This window comes from Pinus tabuliformis, chromosome X (genome assembly GCF_031772625.1).
Source record: "Pinus tabuliformis cultivar Carrire ecotype Pingquan chromosome X, CPIR1, whole genome shotgun sequence".
Classification (NCBI taxonomy): Eukaryota; Viridiplantae; Streptophyta; class Pinopsida; order Pinales; family Pinaceae; genus Pinus; species Pinus tabuliformis.
Genome location: NC_142308.1, coordinates 460,357,861 through 460,377,500, shown reverse-complemented (window position 1 = coordinate 460,377,500; position 19,640 = coordinate 460,357,861). Strand labels below are relative to the sequence as shown.

Sequence of the window (19,640 nt, the reverse complement as noted above, 5' to 3'; positions counted from 1 at the left end):
AGAATTAGGGGAATAAAACTCCTTTTCTCCTCTCATTTCCTCTCTCTTGTATTTTTGGAGAGCTTGGAGAAGAGAGAAGAAGAGAGCTTGGAGAAAGAGAGGAGAAGAGAGACTTGAGGAGAGCTTGGAGGAGTGAAGGAGCTTGGAAGAGTAAAGAAGGGCTTCTATCTACAAGAGCTAAAGAGGTAAGTGCAAACCCCAAACTCTCGTTTCTTTGTCATTGTTTTTTGTATTTTTTTTCCTCCCTCTCGTACTCTTTCCCATTCTTTCTTCTTGTTCATTTAATTGCAGGTTGTCCACCACTTATATTCATATTCCAAAATGGTGTTCTTTTGGCTTCTATGTATCATTCCACTTTTGGTTTTCATGATGGCAAGGAGGAGTAGGAATACAAGGGAAGAAGAACAAGAAGATAGTGGTCCCCATATGAGTGATCCAATGTATGATGAGGAGGAATGGTTTGAAGAGGAAGGGGATGAGCCTAAAGAGAACTTTGAAACACTAGAGGGGAAAGCTTCATTGACACCCTTATGGAACTATCTGACCAAACTTGAAGGGGGAAAAGGTGGTGGACCCTACAAGTTTTTGTCCCTGATGGTTTTCATGGAGGAAAACCATATAGTGGTTCATATACCCGTGTGAGGAGGCATCTTTTTGGGGTGTTGCACAGTGATGACAAAAAGGGTGTCGTGGGGATACAAATTTGCCCAAACGTTTCAATTGAACAAAAAAGAAAATACATCCAAATAGAGGAGGCTGCACAACAAAAAAACAAGAAACAAAAAACTCAGTCTGAATCAAGTGCAACCTCTAGATTTGGTAGCTCATCTCCTCATGGTACTTCTGCAACCTCTGGAAGTAGAAGAACAATAGGGGATTTCCTGAATGTTGCTGGGAGGGATGATGTGGATGGAAAGATAGTTTGATTTCTTTGTGCTTGCAGTGTACCATTCAATGTGCTTCGCTCTCCCTATTGGCATGATATGGTTAAGGCCATCAATGAAGCCCCAAAAGGATACAAGAGCCCCAACTATGAGAAAGCTAGAACAATGTTATTAGAAAGAGAAAAAGCAAAGGTTCAAAGAGCTTTGACACATTTTACAAATGAGTGGGTGGATTGTGGGGTATCCATTGTATTAGATGGGTGGACAAATTTTAGAAACCAATATTTGATAAATGTTCCTGGTTTTTTTGCTAATGGTGCAATATTTATTACATGTCATGTCTCCTCCGTCAGTGCAACTTCCCAAAACATTGCGGATCTCCTATTGTAATCAATCAAAGATGTTGGTCCTAATAATGTGGCTCAAGTTATTGATAATGCAACAAATTGTAAGGCAACATGAAAAATTATTGAGGTTTCTCATCCACACATCTTTTGGTCTGGGTGCTTGGTGCACGCATTGAACCTTTTGATACATGATATTGTGATGCATAAAGAATGTGGATGGATTAATGAGCTTTACAAGAGAGGGAAGCAATTCATTAAATTTATCACAGGGCGTACAGGGGTAAACTACTTTTATGGAATTTATTCCAAGTTTCAGTTGCTTAAACTTGCAAAAACAAGATTTGCAAGTTATTACCTCACCTTTAGGCGGCTAGTGAAGGTGAGACAAGCTTTAACTAATATGGTGATCTCTAAATTATGGGAGGAAATTAACACTGATAGAGATTGTGCTAATGTAGCCAAGGGCACTGTTCTTGACATGTTCTTTTGGTCACAGATTAAATATGTTTTGCAATTCACCAAACCAATTTATTACATGATCAAGTTTGCAGATTCAGACTGGACAATAATTGGGGAGGTGTATGAGCAAATGGATAGCATGTTGGGGCAAATTAAAGACATTGTTGAGCCTAGAGATATCACTTTGTACAGTTATATCTGTGCAGAGGTGGAAAAACGACGGGTTATGCTAAACGTTCCATTGCATGCCTTAACATATGTTCTGACACCTAAATACTATCATCCATCATGGCTTTGAACACCAACACCTTGGGGGGGGGGGGGAGCAGGAGAAAACCACACCTAGATGCAGAGGTTCTATGTAGTTATATGAGAGCATTGAATAAATTAGTCCTTGACGAGGAGGCTGCCATGGTACGTAAACAATTGAGCAACTATCCACTTAGCACTGTGTAATGTTCCTGAACAGGAATATAAGTGATATACAAAGCATGCAAACAATCCAACAATCAGAAAAACGAAATATACATTAAGCACCCATGGAAACACTGGAAATAGAGAGTTGCTAACCCATTTTATTACTTCTTCAGGAACAAATACAATAGTAAAATAGAATGGTGCACTTGGGCTTGTCTCAATGGACAAGCATGACAAAACCCAGGTGAGAAAATGCTAAGCTGAAGGCTGCTACAACTACTGCACCAAATTGAACTGCACTCCCCAAAAAACTATGGTGTCTGCTGACTTCGAAGGGCTCAGACAATTATGAGATTTCAACTCCTTGCTTCTTGGCCTAAACCTAGAAAAACCCACGAAGGAATTGGCCAAATGTTGACCTCGGAATTTTGGCCCAAATTCCCCTTAGCTTCCCTAGCTGCTGGCTCAGTTGGGATCCCTGTTTGACCCCTTAGATCTGCCTAGAAAATTCTATAAAATTAGGAGTGTGATCCTTGCCCAAAACCCAAAAAAACCCAGAAAGGAATTTGGCTGGTTTAGACTTCTGAAATTTGACCCCCTTGGAGCCCAACTTCAGCTGCAATTGCAAAACTCGGCCTGCTGGAATCTGCCTGTAAATCCTCTCGGAAATGGACCCAAAGTGTTGGGATGACCTCTACTATCAATCCTTGACTTCACCGATGGGCTTTCGGGCTACGACACTTGCTCCTTAGCTCCACGAAATTGCTAGACTGGACTTCTGTGTTGTTCCCGAGCCTAGTAATTCGAATTGTTGGGATGCTGGCTGTGCTGGATTTGAAACTCACAAGAAAGCTTGGCCATTTGCTGCTCTCCCAATCCTCTAACTCTCCTGGCAAATGCTTGATCATTGATAGCTCCAAACTCCCCCTGTGTATTCTCCAGCTAGCCAGAAATACGCACTCCTTGTTGTGGCTGCATGGTACTGCTGTAACACACTCCCAAACTCCTGAAATACTTATGGAACTACCTCTCTGGGGTGGGCACGAATGGTCCCCAGAAGTAGAGGTTGAATCTCCCGCTTGAAAGATTTGTGGCTAAACAACTAGTTGACTTTGACTCAGCTGAACAATAGAGCAAACAATCAAGTAATTTTGATTGCAAGGTGTAAGAATGAATCCAAAATGAGAGCTGCTCCCTCCTTATAACTCCTTGGGCCTCCCTAGCCTCATGTAGGCCCCACCTATTTGACTTTCCCTCTAGGCTATTCGAATGGGCCAATTCGAACTCCCATGTGGGTGCCCCCCACATTCCACCAGCAACCAAATAAAGTCAAATTGCCTTCTAAGTCCCGAAGTCCAAAATGATGGGTTCTCTTAGCCAAAATTGTGCAAAATTGTGTAGCAACACCCTGTTACAAATGTATTTGAGAAGGGACATGACAATCCTCCCCTCCCAAATGTTGCTTGCCCTCAAGCAACCTCAAAGCTGGGTGCTCCAAAATGTGCTCACCTTCCCAGGTGGCATCCGCATTCGGCAAGCTCCTCCATGCACCAAAAATCGCTTGTCCTCAAGCAATGCCTGGGAAAGAATCCTCTCTAACTGTTGCTCCCCACTGTCATGACAAAATGTGCCAGGGTCCCAGATGTTCCATTGGATTGTGCTTGACCTCTGCACTGTTCTAATATGAAAGAATCCTTCAATACCAAGATCCCAAGCAATCCTGTCCAACATGAAGTTCCCCTCACTCCACTCACTATCTTACCTGGTGAAAGTACCAGAAGTCCCCTGCTCCATCAGTGACTTGCTAAAGCCCAATGGAAGATTTGTATGATCTCCCCCTGCAGTAGCCGACACATCCCTAAAGGTTATTGATCTGTGATGCCCCAGTTCCCTGCTAGTCCCAGATTGGTGCCACCCTGGGACGCTGCGCTACTTTGACTATGTCATACTCCCCATCGTGCATAGTCAGTATCCTCCTCTCCTGGAACTCGATGGTGGAATATTGAAAGAGGCGAGACACATCCTGCCTGGGCATCTCCATGGCACCAAGGCCTACCCATCCAAATCTAACTCTGAACCTATGCAACAACAGAGAATGTCTGCCTCCCCATATGATGAAACCCTCTGTGAACCCCCATGTGTCATCCCAAGAGCGAACTATATCACTCTCTGCCACGACTCTGCTCATCATGAGTGATTTATCGATCAACTGAATCCCTGTATCCCATAGCCAGACCTGCTGCAACATAGCCCTATCAACCGATGGAATCCCTCTGGCCCTCGTCTCTAGTCCCTACATGTGATCACTATATAGGCTCCATATATCGTGGGCTAATCTGATGCATGCTAATTTGCCCTGTGCCTGCCACTGTGTAGTACCGATGATCGCTGGAAGCCATGTGTGCCAAAGAGCTACCCCCTAAATGCAACCAAAAGATGGGTATCCGATACTCGTAATCGACTCAGGGTATGTGGATCCCTCCTGTCCCTGCCAACCATCTCCTCTGGGTTTGCCATCCGCCCTCTCGATAATGTACCAATATAAGGTCTGGAGCTTGGACACATACTGGGAAACTACCTCAGTCGTACCTGATATCCTCTTCTCATGCATGGTCTTGACATGCCCTGAGAAAAGAGTGACACATGTCTCCCTCGTGACTAGTTCCCTAGATATAGGTTTCGTGATGAACGATATGCCACGCCGACAAATGATCACCTCATCCCCCAATATGTGGCTACCAATTGACGCAACAACCCAATGCCACTGCTGAAAAGTCTCCCCCCTAGTACACTGAATGTCACCCAAATATCTTGGCTGAGCTCCTCGTCCTTCACTGCTCATGCCCAGAGTGTAGAAAGTCGACTGTGGCCATGAGGAATGTAGAAGAGGGTCAGACGTGTGAGTCCCCACAGATACCATAATATCGCTCATCTGTGTCCTAGTCAATCCTGGTTCAATTATGCCCCAAGGTATGCTTGGTGTTTCCATCCAAGGGTATCCCTAGAAGCAACACTCCAAGACCTCGTTGTGCGATACTATACACCCCTGCATTACCACCGATCATCCCAGTACTCCTAGACATGCCACTGTACACCGCGGCCTACCCCTGTACACGTTGGATACCCTTAGCTATGGATATGCTGTCCTGTATTGGCCTGTCGTGTCTGTGTCACTGTACCTGTCACTCCCTGCATGTACTCAATGCGATGTGAGGTACTCCCACTCCACAACACAGTCCAACATACTATGACACACCACCATGCATCTCCATGCTCCTCTGCAAGCCCCTTCTCCTCGCTCCATAGCCCCGCATGCCATTGGACGCTATGGCCTAACATTGGGTCTGTATGCATCAAACTACATCCCTCTACATAACATTGGACCCTATGACATAACTCTGTGTAGTCCTGTGTATAGTACTACCCACTGTCGTACCACCCTATAACATACAGTACCCTGCATGGGCCGAAATATCCACCTCTCTGCTAGTACACCCTCCATGATGTGGGCTACATCCCCCATCTGCTTTGAAAGACCTGAGCGGCCTGACTCCCCGCATGCTAACGAAAATGACACTACTGCGCCTATCCTCAATAGTCCCTGCGTCCCATATGTTAGTAAGAGAGCACTCTCTCCATACCATGCCTTGTCTGATAGCTTGTCGATGTCGCCTCCTCCTACCAGCTCCTGCCAGAGTAAGCTAGTCACCCTGTGACTCCACGCACCGTCAATATGCCAAGACAACTCATGAAATCTGTCTGCTCGCCTGTCAAACCATCCTGTCACTAGTGCTGATTGGGGCTCTGATGGAGATTTGAAAATGTGGGTGCGCTCAAGCGTCAAGTCCATCATGTAGCTACTACCATCACTTACCAGCTCTATGATGTGATGGAAAATCCCACCTGGATCCCAAAAATAGTCTGGCCCTCGAGTCCCTTTGGTAATCCATGGCCTCTGTTGACATGTGGCCATGAATGTATCCAACCACCTAAACTTCTCCATCGAGTACCAGCTCAGTACCTCTCGCCATCCAATCCCAAGGGAGAGATCGAATGTGTAATCCTCTGTGGAAGGAACAAGCCCTCCAAGCTGATGTGGTTTCATGCTCAACTCAGTCCTGCTAACCTGTCCACCCCCTCGGGTACATCTAGACAACTCGGCCTCCCTCAATCCAACGCATACGGGTGGGTTGATAATGCTATAGACCCCGCCAGTGGGCCTTTGAAGTGAACTGTGTTGAAAACCCAATGCGCGACCTCTATGCTGCCCCTCATCCATGGCTAGCCCAAGGGATGGCTGCACATCCTCCTCCATCACGGCCTCGACATGAGCCTTCGACTGCTCCTCCATAGACAACCCGATGTGCACGATATGCTCACTAGTCAGCTGTAGGCGACTGTCGTCTGGCAACTCCGTCATAGATCTAGAGGCCTTTGTACCTATCGGCTCCTCAACAATGGTGGAGCTGTCTTCCGGCACCTCATCAACCTGTGGTGCATTGTTATCACCTGAGAACTCGGTCACAACCCTGAATACCTCATCAATGGATGATGCCTCATCAATGGGTGTATGCTCAACTGTCTCCTTGCCAACCATGGCCCCTTCAACTACTCTTTCATCTTTTTCCTTAATACTTCTCATCATCCCTGCAAAATCCCACTGAATCTCCATTGGTTTGTGCATACCCCTTAGTTCACAAAATTCCCAAAAAGAGAGGGACGCCTGAATGCCATAACCCAATGATTGGTATGCCCTCCAGTTCTCCCCCAATAACTCCACATCAGTTGCAATCATGTCCGGATTCCCAACTAAGGAATGAATCAACTTCTTCCCCACATCAATCATCATTTGTTGTATACTCACCACCTCCTTCCAGGTGACCACCATGTTGTTGATTCTAATCTTTCCCACAGGCTGAGCCAAGATTATGGCTTTGATGCCATTGTAATGTTCCTAAACAGGAATATAAGTGATATACAAAGCATGCAAACAATCCAACAATCAAAAAAACGAAATATACATTAAGCATCCATGGAAACACTGGAATAGAGAACTGCTGAGCCATTTTATTACTTCTTCAGGAGCAAATACAATAGTAAATTAGAATGGTGCACCTGGGCTTGTCTCAATGGACAAGCATGATAAATCCCAGGTGAGAAAATGTTGAGCTGAAGGCTGCTACAACTACTGCATCAAATTGAACTGCGCTGCCCTAGAAAACTGTTCTGTCTGTTGACTTCAAAGGGTTGGAATCATTGCTTCCCATGCTCGGACAATTATGAGATTTCAGCCCCTTGCTCCTTGGCTTAAACCCAAAAAAACCCACAAAGAAATTGGCCAAATGTTCATCTCGAAATTTTGGCCCAAATTACACGTAGTTTCCCTAGCTGTTGGCTCAGTTGGGACCCCTGTTTAACCCCTTAGATCTGCCCAGAAAATTCTAGAAAATTAGGAGTGTGATCCTTGCCCAAAACCCAAAAAAACCTAGAAATGAATTTGGCTGGTTTAGACTTCTAAAATTCGAACCCCTTGGAGCCCAGCTCTAGCTGCAACTGCAAAACTCAACCTGTTGGAATCTGCCTATAAATCCTCCTAGAAATGGATCCAAAGTGCTGGGATGACCTCTACTATCAATCCCTTGACTTCCCGGATGGGCTTCTGGCCTATGGTACTTGCGCCTTAGCTCCACGAAATTGCTGGACTGGCCCTCTGCGTTGTTCCCAAGCTCAATAATTCGAACTGCTGGGATGCTGGCTGTGCTGGTTCTGAAACTCACTAGAAAGCCTGACCCTCTTCCCATGTAGTTATATAATCCATCAAAAAAATTAGAAAGCCTGGCCCTCTTCTTCAATTGCCCTATTCTTTCTTTTGGCCACTCCATTTTGTTCGGGATAGTAGGGAACAATAAGCTCCCTCTTAATTATTGCTTGTTTACAATATGCAATCAATTCTTTAGAAGTGTATTACCCACCATTGTCAGATCTCAAAGTTTTTGCCTCTCTTTTGGTTAGGGTTTCCACTTCGCATCTAAATTCCTTGAATTTCTCAAATACTTCATCCTTTTTCTTGAGAAGGTAGAGCCATGTCTTTCTAGAGTGATCGTCACTAAATGTTACATGGTAAAGATGACCTCCAAGTGATTTGCCAGACATGGACTCACACACATCAGAATGTATGAGGTCTAATATTTCTTTAGACCTTGTTTCACTATTTGAAAATGGTTTTCTTGTATGTTTTTCCAAAGAGCATCCCTTGCAAACTCCTTCATGATCTTCTTTGATATCGGGGATGCCATGAACTAGATGTTTAAGAGTAAGAATGACCTTGTAGTGAATATGGCCATATCTTCTATGCCATAGCTCAATAGGAGATATTTCCATATGAACTAGGGCTTGAGGAGGTGGTGTAATGACTCTATACAAACTTCCTTCATGAACTCCAATAACCCTAGCTTTATCAATACTTGAATCCTTTCCCCCTTTATCTTCTAAGCAAGAAATTGAAAGCAAATTCTTTTTCAAACCTGGAACATATAATATGTTGTTGAGAGGTAGTTTTGCTCCATTCTCTAGCTTCAAAGATGTTGATCCCAGGCCTCTAACAACATAGCTTTTGTTGTCTCCCAATTCCACTACATGGGAAGATGGTTCCTTTTATAGAGTTTGTAGTTGTTTACTTTCCCCTGTCATAAGGCTTGATGCTCCACTGTCAATGATCCATGCATTATCATCATTAAGTGATCTTGTAAGTGCAACTAAGAACCCTCGACTTTTGACCTTGTTGAATAAGTAGTAGACATTCTTCTTGATCCATCTTCCCGAGGGCTTCTATTTTGAATATATACGACTGTCATTGCTGCTTCTCCCCATAGAAACTTTGGCAAGTCTTGATCAAGTAGCATTGTTCGTACACCTTCTTCAATTGTCCTATTCTTTCTTTCGGCCACTCCATTTTGTTCGGGATAGTAGGGAACAATAAGCTCCCTCTTAATTCCTGCTTCTTTACAATATGCAATCAATTCTTTAGAAGTGTATTCCCCACCATTGTCGGATCTCAAAGTTTTTATCTTTCTTTTGGTTAGGGTTTCCACTTCTCATCTAAATTCCTTGAATTTCTAAAATACTTCATCCTTTTTCTTGAGAAGGTAGAGCCATGTCTTTCTAAAGTGATCATCACTAAATGTTACATAGTAAAGATGACCTCCAAGTGATTTGCTAGACATGGACCCACACAAATTAGAATGTATGAGGTCTAATATTTCTTTAGACCTTGTTTCACCATTTGAAAATGGTTTTCTTGTATGTTTTCCCAAAGAGCATCCCTTGCAAACTCCTTCACGATTTTCTTTGATATCGGGGATGCCATGAACTAGGTGTTTAAGAGTAGGAATGACCTTGTAGTGAATATGGCCATGTCTTCTATGCCATAGCTCAATAGGAGATATTTCCATATGAACTAGGGCTTGAGGAGGTGGTGTAATGACTCTATACAAACTTCCTTCACGAACTCCAATAACCCTAGCTTTATCAATACTTGAATCCTTTCCCCAAACCAAGACCTTTCCATCAACAAAAACAACTCTATCCCCTTTATCTTCTAAGCAAGAAATTGAAAGCAAATTCTTTTTCAAACCTAGAACATGTAGTATGCTGTTGAGATGTAGTTTTGCTCCATTCTCTAGCTTCAAAGATGTTGATCCCAGGCCTCTAACAACGTAGCTTTTGTTGTCTCCTAGTTCCACTACATGGGAAGATGGTTCCTTTTATAGAGTTTGTAGTTGTTTACTTTCCCTTGTCATTTGGCTTTATGCTCCACTATCAATGATCCATGCATTATCATCATTAAGTGATCTTGTAAGAGCAACTAAGAACCCTTGACTTTTGACCTTGTTGAATAAGTAGTAGACAATCTTCTTGATCCATCTTCTCGTAGAAGTGAACCCAATTCTTATCATAAAGGGAGTAATCATTTCCTTCAAGCCAACGAAGTGATCTCCAATCTTCTTCGACCTTAGCTCTGATACCATGTTGAGAAATCAATGCTAGTAGAATTAGGGTTAGATTTCTCTTACTTGATAATTACTTGTGAATTATGTTGGCTTCTTTTACTTATTTGTTATATTATGTTTCGTCAAGCAATTACCAAATTATGCGTGCATGAAGATCACAAAAGCACAAGACACAAGATGTAGGCACTTTGCCAAGGCAAAACCCCAATCTAGGGGAAAACCCACTCAAAATCTCTTCCTTCAATAGTTTTCCTTGAGACTCTTCAAGCTAGACAAAGACCTCCTCCACGCCAAGCAAGCCTCTCCTTCGATCCAACCTTCAACCTAGCAGCGACAACACTTCGACCCTAGGAACTTCAACTTGGCAGCTTCCGACATCAGCAACAACTTCAACCTTGACAAGGAGACTTTGATCTCCTAAACCAGCCCACTTCAATTTACTTCTTCCCTTCCTCCTTGACCAAACTCGAACTCCTTTTAGCCCCTTCCTTCAACTTCGTACTTTTTCCCAACTTCTAGCTTCCAGCGTCAGATATCGAACTATGCTTGAGAGAGTGAGATACTCCAAATGAAGTCGATCTGACTTGTATATATAGCCTTCCAATGAGGACAAATTGCCTTCCTTGAGGCCGACTTGGTGTGGAGGTTACATAATTCATTTTTGACTTATTTTTTTTTTTTTAACATCGTTCAAAAGCCCAAGAAGGGTCTCATAAAATATACAATGACTTTAATGACTCTTTATTAATCCTAGGAGTCCACAATGGGGACTTTGACTAATAAAATGATGACCGTAACATGAAACTCCTGCTTTAATAAGTCATTGTAACAATAATAAAATTTCTTTTTGACAAATACATTTTGTGAAGACCAAACCTAGTTACGTTTTTCAGCAGTATGATGTCCCTCACTGCTCTGGACATAATGCCTTGGACACCCACTGTTCAACGTGATGCTTTAATCCTTATTGCCAAAATCCAGAGATGTATTTCAGGAAATTGTACTAGAGAAATGATGATAAGGGTTGATTGACTAGGTTGGAATCTTTCACCACCAAAATCAGTTGAAGAGAAGGGCATTAGCTAGGGTGGGATCACCTCCACCAAAACTAATGAAAAGAAAAAAGGGGTCTTAAAACCCTTGGAGCCTCAGGCTAAAAAATTAAGAGATAATCCAATCCAATTCAATCATGAGAAAATGATTCTAATTCTCTCTTATTTATAGATTTTCTTGTGGGGGTTCTTATCCATAAATTAATGTGAGGGTTTACAAGTGCAACCCCCAATTTGGGCCTTTTGCCCCAGCCACCCCAAACTTGATCAAATCTTGCCCCAAAATGTTGGATAGTGGGTTTTTCCCTTTATCCATGCCTATAACCTATGGGGTTGGATAGGCTATTTTGTCCTCCCGTGGGCAATTAATCAATAGGGAACATTATACAATTGGGAGTGAAGAAATTGTTCTTGCCATTTCCTTAGCTTTGGGAGCTTTGGGAGCTTTGGAACTTGTAGGAAACATTCTGAAAGCATGGGGAGTGGCTTCAAGAGCTTTAGGAACTTTATGCGAGCTTTTGGGTGAGGTGCACTCGAACCCCCATGTAACATTGTCATATGACTTTGTGGCAATCTTTAAAATGGAAGACTTCATACGCTTCTAGGAAAATAACCAGACATTAAATCTACAACTCAATGACCAAACTACAACTCAATCATTGTGAACCATGCAAATACAAAGATTCATAGGGTGTATCCTTATTAATATTTGTAGGGATTTATCATCGCGTTTTAAAGAGCATTGCAGAGATCTCTAATGGCTTACCTGTTTTTCTTTATTTTTTCTAATATAGTTTTATACCTTTTAATATATATTATTGCCACTCCTAACCTGCTTGTTTCTTGTACATTTAGTTGAAACTTCCAGTGGTTTCAAAACACCCCTACTTGCTTTCTGGATGACCCTATGTTCCGAAAACGTATGCACCACACACAACACACATTTCCAAGTAAAACCAAAGGAAACCCAATAGATGGTTCCTCACATTTGTGGATGGCATCACTAGCAAACCCATCGGTGGTCACTGGTGCACCTCATGCCTAGGGATTCAAATTGGGCAGCTCTTGGCATGGAACTAGCCAAATGCCCAATGACATGGGTGACAATTGGTTGAGCTAACTCACTGGGTGTTCTCAGACACACACACATGAAGTTATGAAGTGAGCACCCACTGGCATAGAACTAGTGCCTGGAGAGATTGGTGACAATTAGATGAGCTAACCCTTGGGTGTGTGTGTGTAAATACCTACTCGCACAGAACTAGCCAAGTGCCCAGTAACACGGGTGACAATTGGATGTGCTAAGTCCTTGGTGTGTGTGTGTGTGTGTATTGTCAAACTAAATTTGAACCAGAAACATAGAAAATTCAGATCTCTTAAAAGATTTTCTTCCAATTCATTCCCACAAACTCAGAAATGCATCTTGTTATGAAAATCTCAGATTTGTGTGTTTTAGGATGGGGTGGAGAGGAAATTTTATAGGGAGAAGTTGGGTTTTTGGGTCACACGCTTTTATTGTTTATTATTGTGTTTTTAAAAATGTTTTTTGAGGACGATTCACCAATTTGATATATTTGGCCAGAGGTGGAAGTAGAACCCGATTAGATCCTCTGTCACTTTTTAACTGGAAAAGTAGCCATCAGGAGCCAGATATCCTGGATCTTCTAGAGGTGGATCTGGTAACATATTTAAACACTGTACCTTCAATTACGAGATGGTTCTGAGAAAATTGAAGGTCATCAATTACGAGATGGCCAGAAAAGCCAAGATTTCTGTACCTAAATAGACTAAAGAATGAACTTGGAAAAACGTCTTTTTCATTTTATGAATAGAATGCAGAAAATACTCTTTGTTTCCTCATTTGCTTTTGTTTCTACCATCTTTTTGGTTCTTGGCTTTTATTTGAAACAATTTTTGTGATATCATCTCTTTGCTAAGAATTTTGTATGTGATTATATTTTATCATGGTTGTTTGTTTTAGTGTGCAGTGCCTCAACAATTTTATTATTTTATATCTATGCAATCTTGCAGATTATGACTTGTAGCTGAACTTGTATGCAAATTGTATTTTTAGCTGGAAAATAGTGATGAAGCTTGAGACTCTAGACTTTTATAATGTAGAAATTCATCAGTTATTGATGCCGAATGGTAAATTGGTATTTCTGGAAATGCATCAGCCCTTAATAGAAACTAATTTTATGCCTTATCCACTGAAAGTACTTACCTGACAGTTTGATTTGGAATATCTGGATTTTGTTTTGAGTAAAGATAGCCAAAGATTGGTAACACGGTTGGTTTTTTATGCAGGCAATTTGTACTCTGGATGGCAGGATCATTTAATTGAGATGTCATGAATATCACTGCTTAGTGCGGCATTCAGTGACGTGCTTCATATGTCAAGTGTATCCTCTAATTTCTCACACGTAACTTTGTTACCCTTATACAAAGAACTTCTTTTGAGAAGGTAGTGTATTGTAAGTTATTCCTACTATTTCATATCCGGGCTCTAATTTTTTTGATGGATTATATAACAGTCACCACGTTCTGAATTAAAAAGGCAATCGTTTGGATGGAGGCATCATTTGATGCATTCCCACCTGAGGCCTCGTGCAATCTTCAGTCAAAAAGATGTGCACAATTCAGTTGAGTATGTGCAGTGTTACCAAGACTGCCTATTGTAATTGTAAACCAAATCTGAAAAACTGCATTTTGGACTGTAAAAGGGTCAAAAATTAACATTGGCCTCATGCTATAACATTGTAAATCATATTTATTGGCTATGTAATTGTACCAAGTTCATGATTTTAATACTCCACTGTACTTAATGTTCTAGAACTTGAACTAAACAAGCGAGTTTCCAGGTCTGAATCTATCTTTCTTAGTCTAGGTCCAAAATACGAGCTTTCAAACAGAAAGATTGATTTAAAATGTCATTTTTATTTTGTTGTTGTTTGATTGGTAGTCTTCCTTTATTGGCATACTAGTCATTCTACAATCTAATGAGGAATTACAATGCTATAGGATGCTATTCATGTCCACGCAGCAAATAGTTTAAAAATCACTGGAATCTGTGTTGGATTTTATATCAGTTGACGTTTGGATCCCTAATCTGGGATTGATACCTGCTTAGGAGATCAAAATATTGAGATGCTTACAGCGTAGGGATCAAAACATCGACCTCTATAAAACCCAACACAGATTCCGGTATTTGATCCCCGCTTAGGAGATCAAAAGGTTGAGATGATCCAGACTCTTCCTTAGTATTTGTAATATATATCAGTGTTTTTAAAACCGGAACCGGTGACGGAACCGGTCCACCTAGCTAACCGGTTTACCGACCGGAACCGGTCTAACCGGGACTGGTTTGGTCTAAACGAACCGGTTTTTAAAAAATACATTAAATAATTAATTTTTAATGAAACAAAACTATTTTTAAGATGTAAAACCATGATTCCAAGCCAATAGAGACAAAATATGCAAAGTTTGCTCATTTATATACCATGCAAAGGGGAATATATCAAAATGGCACCGAGTGCAATACATATCATCGACAAAATAGCAAAATACATAAGAAATGAGGCTCTAAATGGCCTATAAAGTCCAAAAACAATGCTGCAAGCTATGAGGCCATTGGCCTACTACAAGTCTACAGTGTACACATGATCAATCATCAAGTCCATCACCACTACTAGACACAGGATCATCATCAGGAGCTACATAGACATCATCTGGTTCAGAGTCTGAGGATGCCTCTGCCTCATCTGCAACATCAGTATCAATGCCACCAATGACAATAGAAGTGGACCTAGTGGAAGCACGAGTTTGTCAACCTGCACGACTAGTGCCTTCCATTGGTTCCTTGCCTTTCCTTGATGCCGCTACTGATCCTGGTTCTGATGCCGCCACATAATCTGCCTCATCCTCCGCTAAAGCCATGTCGATATCAAAATCAGCCTCAAACACAGGATCTTCAGTCTCCTCCACCCATTCTGATGTTGGATCAATATCGTCCAACACAATGGGATCTAGATCAGGTGATTTGCTCATCATTTGGTTCCTCCTCAGTCGAAGGTTGTATTGCACAAAAACAAGATCATTTAACCGTTTTTGTTCCAAACGGTTTCTCTTCTTCGTGTGTATGCGCTCAAAAACAGACCAATTGCGCTCACAACCTGAAGCACTGCAAGTTTGACTGAGGACTCTAATTGCAAACCTTTGCAATTGAGGACACTGGCCACCAAATGACTCCCACCAATGTGCTGCAAAGAAAAAGACAATAATTAGTAACTTAGTTTATAATTTGAATTGTAAAGAATGTAAACAATTTTAACTTGAAATGAAAAACAAAATGGAAATTGGAATTGCTTACCTGGTTGGTCCACATCTCTTGCCATCTTTGCCAAGTTTTTGCCAAAAGTACCACTTGCTTGATTGAAAATAGTAAGCTGTCTATGTATATCCAACTGGTCTACATGGTTAGGGACCATGCGCTCCAAGCAATCAATCAATCCAGCTCTGACCTCCCCATCATGCTGATCTCCTAGCCGATTTTTATAGTGATACCTTGGGTTCAAAAAATACCCGGCTGCATGTATAGGACGATGGAGTTGATTGTTCCATCTGTTATCAATGATCTCCCATATACGGCCATATTTAGCTAACCTGTCATTGTAAGCTGCCCGTATCTGCTCCTTTGCCTGATCCATAGCTTCATAAATGTAGCCCATGGCCAATCTTTCCCCATCCACCAACCTTAGCACCTTAACAAGGGGCTCGGTAATTTTCACAAGCTCTACAGACCTTTTCCAAAAATAAGTGTCTAACACTTTCTTTTTGGTGTCTTTTCCATCTGGTCTACGAGCCCACCGAGATTCAGACCATTCATCAGAGGAAAACATTTTCTGCAAGTTTCTATGTTGACCATTGAGACATTGCAACGTGAGGAAGTGAGTTGCAAATCTCGTAATTGCAGGCCTAACAAGCTCTTTGCCTCCAGTGTGTTTCCTCATTAGGCTCAATACCCATGAGTGGTTGTAAATGTATTTTGTAATGCACTTGGCATGCTCTACAGTGTTTTTTACCCACTCCACCTTGCCTATATCCTCAAGCATGAGGTCTATGCAATGTGCAGCACATGGAGTCCAAAATATGGTCTTATATTTGGCCTCAAGCATCTTTCCAGCAAGAACATAGTTTGAGGCATTATCAATGATGACCTGCACAACATGCTGCTCCCCAACTTCCTGAATAATGTTATCCAAAAGCTCAAATAGAAGGCTTGCATCCTTTACCCTATCAGATGCATCAACTGATTTCAAAAACATGGTTCCTTGAGGGCAAGAAACAAGGAAATTAATGATAGTGCGGTTCTTTCCATCGGTCCATCCATCTGACATAATGGAACAACCTGTTTTGACCCATGACTCTCTAAACTCAAACAAATACTCATCAATGGAAGATATCTCTTTTTGCAAAAGAGCTCCCCTCAAGTCATGCATACTAGGGCCTTTGAAGCCCTTTCCTGCAGCGATAACAGAGTCCCACATAGCTTGGTAATAAGGTGAGCGAGCAGCATTAAATGGGATATCTGAATCATACCACCATCTAGCAATGTATTGGTGAGAAGTTTCTTTGCATTGTTTTTTCCAATGCTGATCCAAAGTGGGTTGAGAACTTGGCTGGGAGGAAGTGGGATTAGATTTAGAAGAGGCAATGGTGGCAGAAGATGAGAAATAACTTTGGATGTTTGGTCTCTTTGGTCCTTTTGATGGTTGGCCAACTCCAACAGAAGGATGAACATAGTGAAAGGGGTCATTGGTGGAAGGGATAGAAGTGGAGTCTTGAATCTCATAATCATCATACCCACTCTGTTTCATAAGATTCATGGTTTCCATTAATTCCCTCTTCCTTGCAATTTCATCTTGGATGGCCTTCTCCCTAGCCTTATCCTCATAAAATTTTTCAAGCTTGGCAATGTATTCTGCCCTAATAGGACCTAACAGTTCTTTTGGTGCATCACATGGCTTTACTTGGCCTCTTACCCCAGCCAAGTGTTGTTTCAACCTAAGAATACCCCCACCTCCAATAGATTTATGGCATAATTTGCATATCATTTTTCCCTCAATTACATCACAATGAGCCCATGCACTGTCCTTTCCTTTTGGAGCCATGTTTGCTTGAAATAATAACAATTTGCAAATAAATCTGCCATTTAAAAAAAAAATTGCAGCTAAGGAACATGGAAAACCAATGATAAATGTAGGAAAAAAATGCACATGCAAGCTACAAAATTTGATAGCATAGAGCTAGAGAGTTCATAGGCTTAGCATAGATGATAGATCATTGAAGTGAGAAGTTTATAGCACAAAAAAAATAATTCATGGACAACAGACTCAAATGAGGAATTATCAAGTGCAAATCCTTACCTGGAAATGCAAAGTAGCTCCCTTAGCCTCCTCTTGATGATGGCAACTCCACTGACAGCTACACACTATCTCCAAAATAGCTCCAACTCCAACTCCAAGATGACTACTTCAGCAAAAACTCCACACTCTCCAAGCTCACAAACACTCACAAACACTCCAAATCAGTTGTGTGAGACAAATGAGAGTGAGAGGGGTGTCTTATAGCAAGTGTGAGGGTGTTTTTGGAGGGAAAACACCTTTCCCTCACCCCCAAAACCCCTAAACCGCCCTCAGAACCTAAACTGCTGCGCTTTTTTGTGTTTACCGGCGGCCTGTCCATAAACCGGCCGGTTTAGGACGGAACCGGCCGGTTTGCTATAAACCGGCCGGTTCCGCCCTAAACCGGCCGGTTTTTACCGGTTAGGGCCTATTTCTGGGCAAATGAGGGTCTGAACCGGGTTAGGAGGGCCGGTTCCGACCGGCCAGGCTTCCAACCGGCCGGTTAGGCCGGTAACCGGTTTTCTCCACCGGTTTTTAAAACTATGATATATATATCTTCGAGAAAACACATTTTTCTTTTCCAGAGAAAAAAAGCATATTTTTTATTAAGAAATAAACATTACGTTTTGTAGACACACACCATGTGTGTGTGCACAATCCTGAGCAGTTACATGACCAATACAAATAACAAGAAACAGGGCATGCAGGCCTGCCGAATAACCCTGAAGGGAGTACCATATGAAGCCCAACAACAGGCAGCCCAAACATACAAATAGTGTCTGCAATCCCCACCCGAAAAACAAAAAGAAGAAAGGCACAAAGCCTGCAAATAATCTGCATACATTCCAGGCTGAAACCATAAGAAGAGCCAGAGGAAAAAACAAAAACGGCCATCAGGCCCCAACATGAACAGGCATCAGCCCTGAAGCAAATAACGTCGAACACCATTGCCCGCACCAGCGAAGGGAGAAGCCACCAAGCAGAAAAAGGAACAGGGCCGAAAAACCTGCCCACGACAACCATGACGCCAGTGAATAGCTACAAGGCACATAGAAATAATCTGCCGAGAAGCCAAACCTGCACCCATGAAGCCGCAACGATGACAAGCATACCCCGGGCGACAAGGGGCCCCGAAGCCCATCAAGGAGCCGACAGAAACTCCAGATGACTTGGTGCGAGTGGCATTAATGCAGGACCAATGGCGACGACGAGAAAGAGCATGGTGCCACACCTTGTGTCCTCTTGTCTTGGCTTGTCTTCTACTGTTTATATTTATGTTCTATCTGCATTTCACTATCATGCTGATGTGATTGCTAAAATTGGATATTGATATTGGGCTAATAAAGAAATTGAAGTAAATTACTCTTAACCATAGAACATACTGTTGTTACCCAAAATTAACACTATGTCTTGGCGCTGTCTGAATCGTTTATTCTGTACTTATAAGAGTGAACCTAACTTTTCAGGTCTGTGTCCTGGGCAGCCTCTGGATTTTGCATATGGTACCCACCTTTCAGAGACACTCCCATTTTATGACCTTGTGACACAACCCACAAGCAAACTGCTCAGTCACCGTCCCAGAATTACAATCAAAAAATAGACTTTGTTATGATAACAAAATTACAATGACTACAAAATGTATTAAAATTGTTTTGGATGGTCACATAGGCTGGTTGTCCCTGATAAATATTATACTTTCAGAATAAATCTGATAGAAGGTTCAAAACTTCCAGAATAAATCTAATAGAAGGTTCAAAATCCCACTAGCCTGAATGTGTAGAAATAAAATTTATCATATCGTTCAACCAGCTTGAAGAATGTTCTAGCGCTTCCAAAAGCAAAATGTGAAGAAAGGCTCCTTCCATGTTTGTTGTATGTATAAATCTAGAGGGCGGTAAAGTATGTACATGTCTGTAGACTTTAGCAGTCAAATTACTGCACAAAGGTGGGTCATGGGCATTGTTACTTAGGGAAATAATCAAATGTGTAGGGCTTCTTGATTGATATTGTGTTTTCTTTGCTTGTACTAAGCTGAAACAATCCTTGCAAAACACCTGATCTATTTCCC

The 19,640-nt window shown here is 41.9% G+C and overlaps 2 protein-coding genes across 5 annotated transcripts in view; one reads left to right on the top strand and one right to left on the bottom strand.

The window, feature by feature from the left end:
• Window positions 1-13,976, top strand: part of LOC149140606 (uncharacterized) — a 142,288-nt gene extending 128,312 nt beyond the window's left edge. For 3 of the 4 annotated variants that reach the window (XM_089446370.1, XM_089446371.1, XM_089446373.1), the window contains one exon: window positions 13,476-13,976. The gene's annotated coding sequence lies outside the window, so the exon portion shown is untranslated. The remainder of the gene's footprint in view (window positions 1-13,475) is intronic. The other variant, XM_089446372.1, reaches the window with a different exon arrangement.
• Window positions 13,977-14,719: 743 nt separating this feature from the next.
• LOC149140605 (uncharacterized) lies at window positions 14,720-17,721 on the bottom strand. Its single transcript, XM_089448311.1, has 2 exons — window positions 15,538-17,721; window positions 14,720-15,427 (listed from the first exon to the last, which is right to left on the bottom strand). Exons 1-2 carry the CDS (start codon window positions 17,336-17,338, stop codon window positions 14,994-14,996), a joined length of 2,235 nt encoding a protein of 744 aa, XP_089304437.1. The 5' UTR covers window positions 17,339-17,721; the 3' UTR covers window positions 14,720-14,993.
• Between the last annotated feature and the right edge of the window lie 1,919 nt (window positions 17,722-19,640).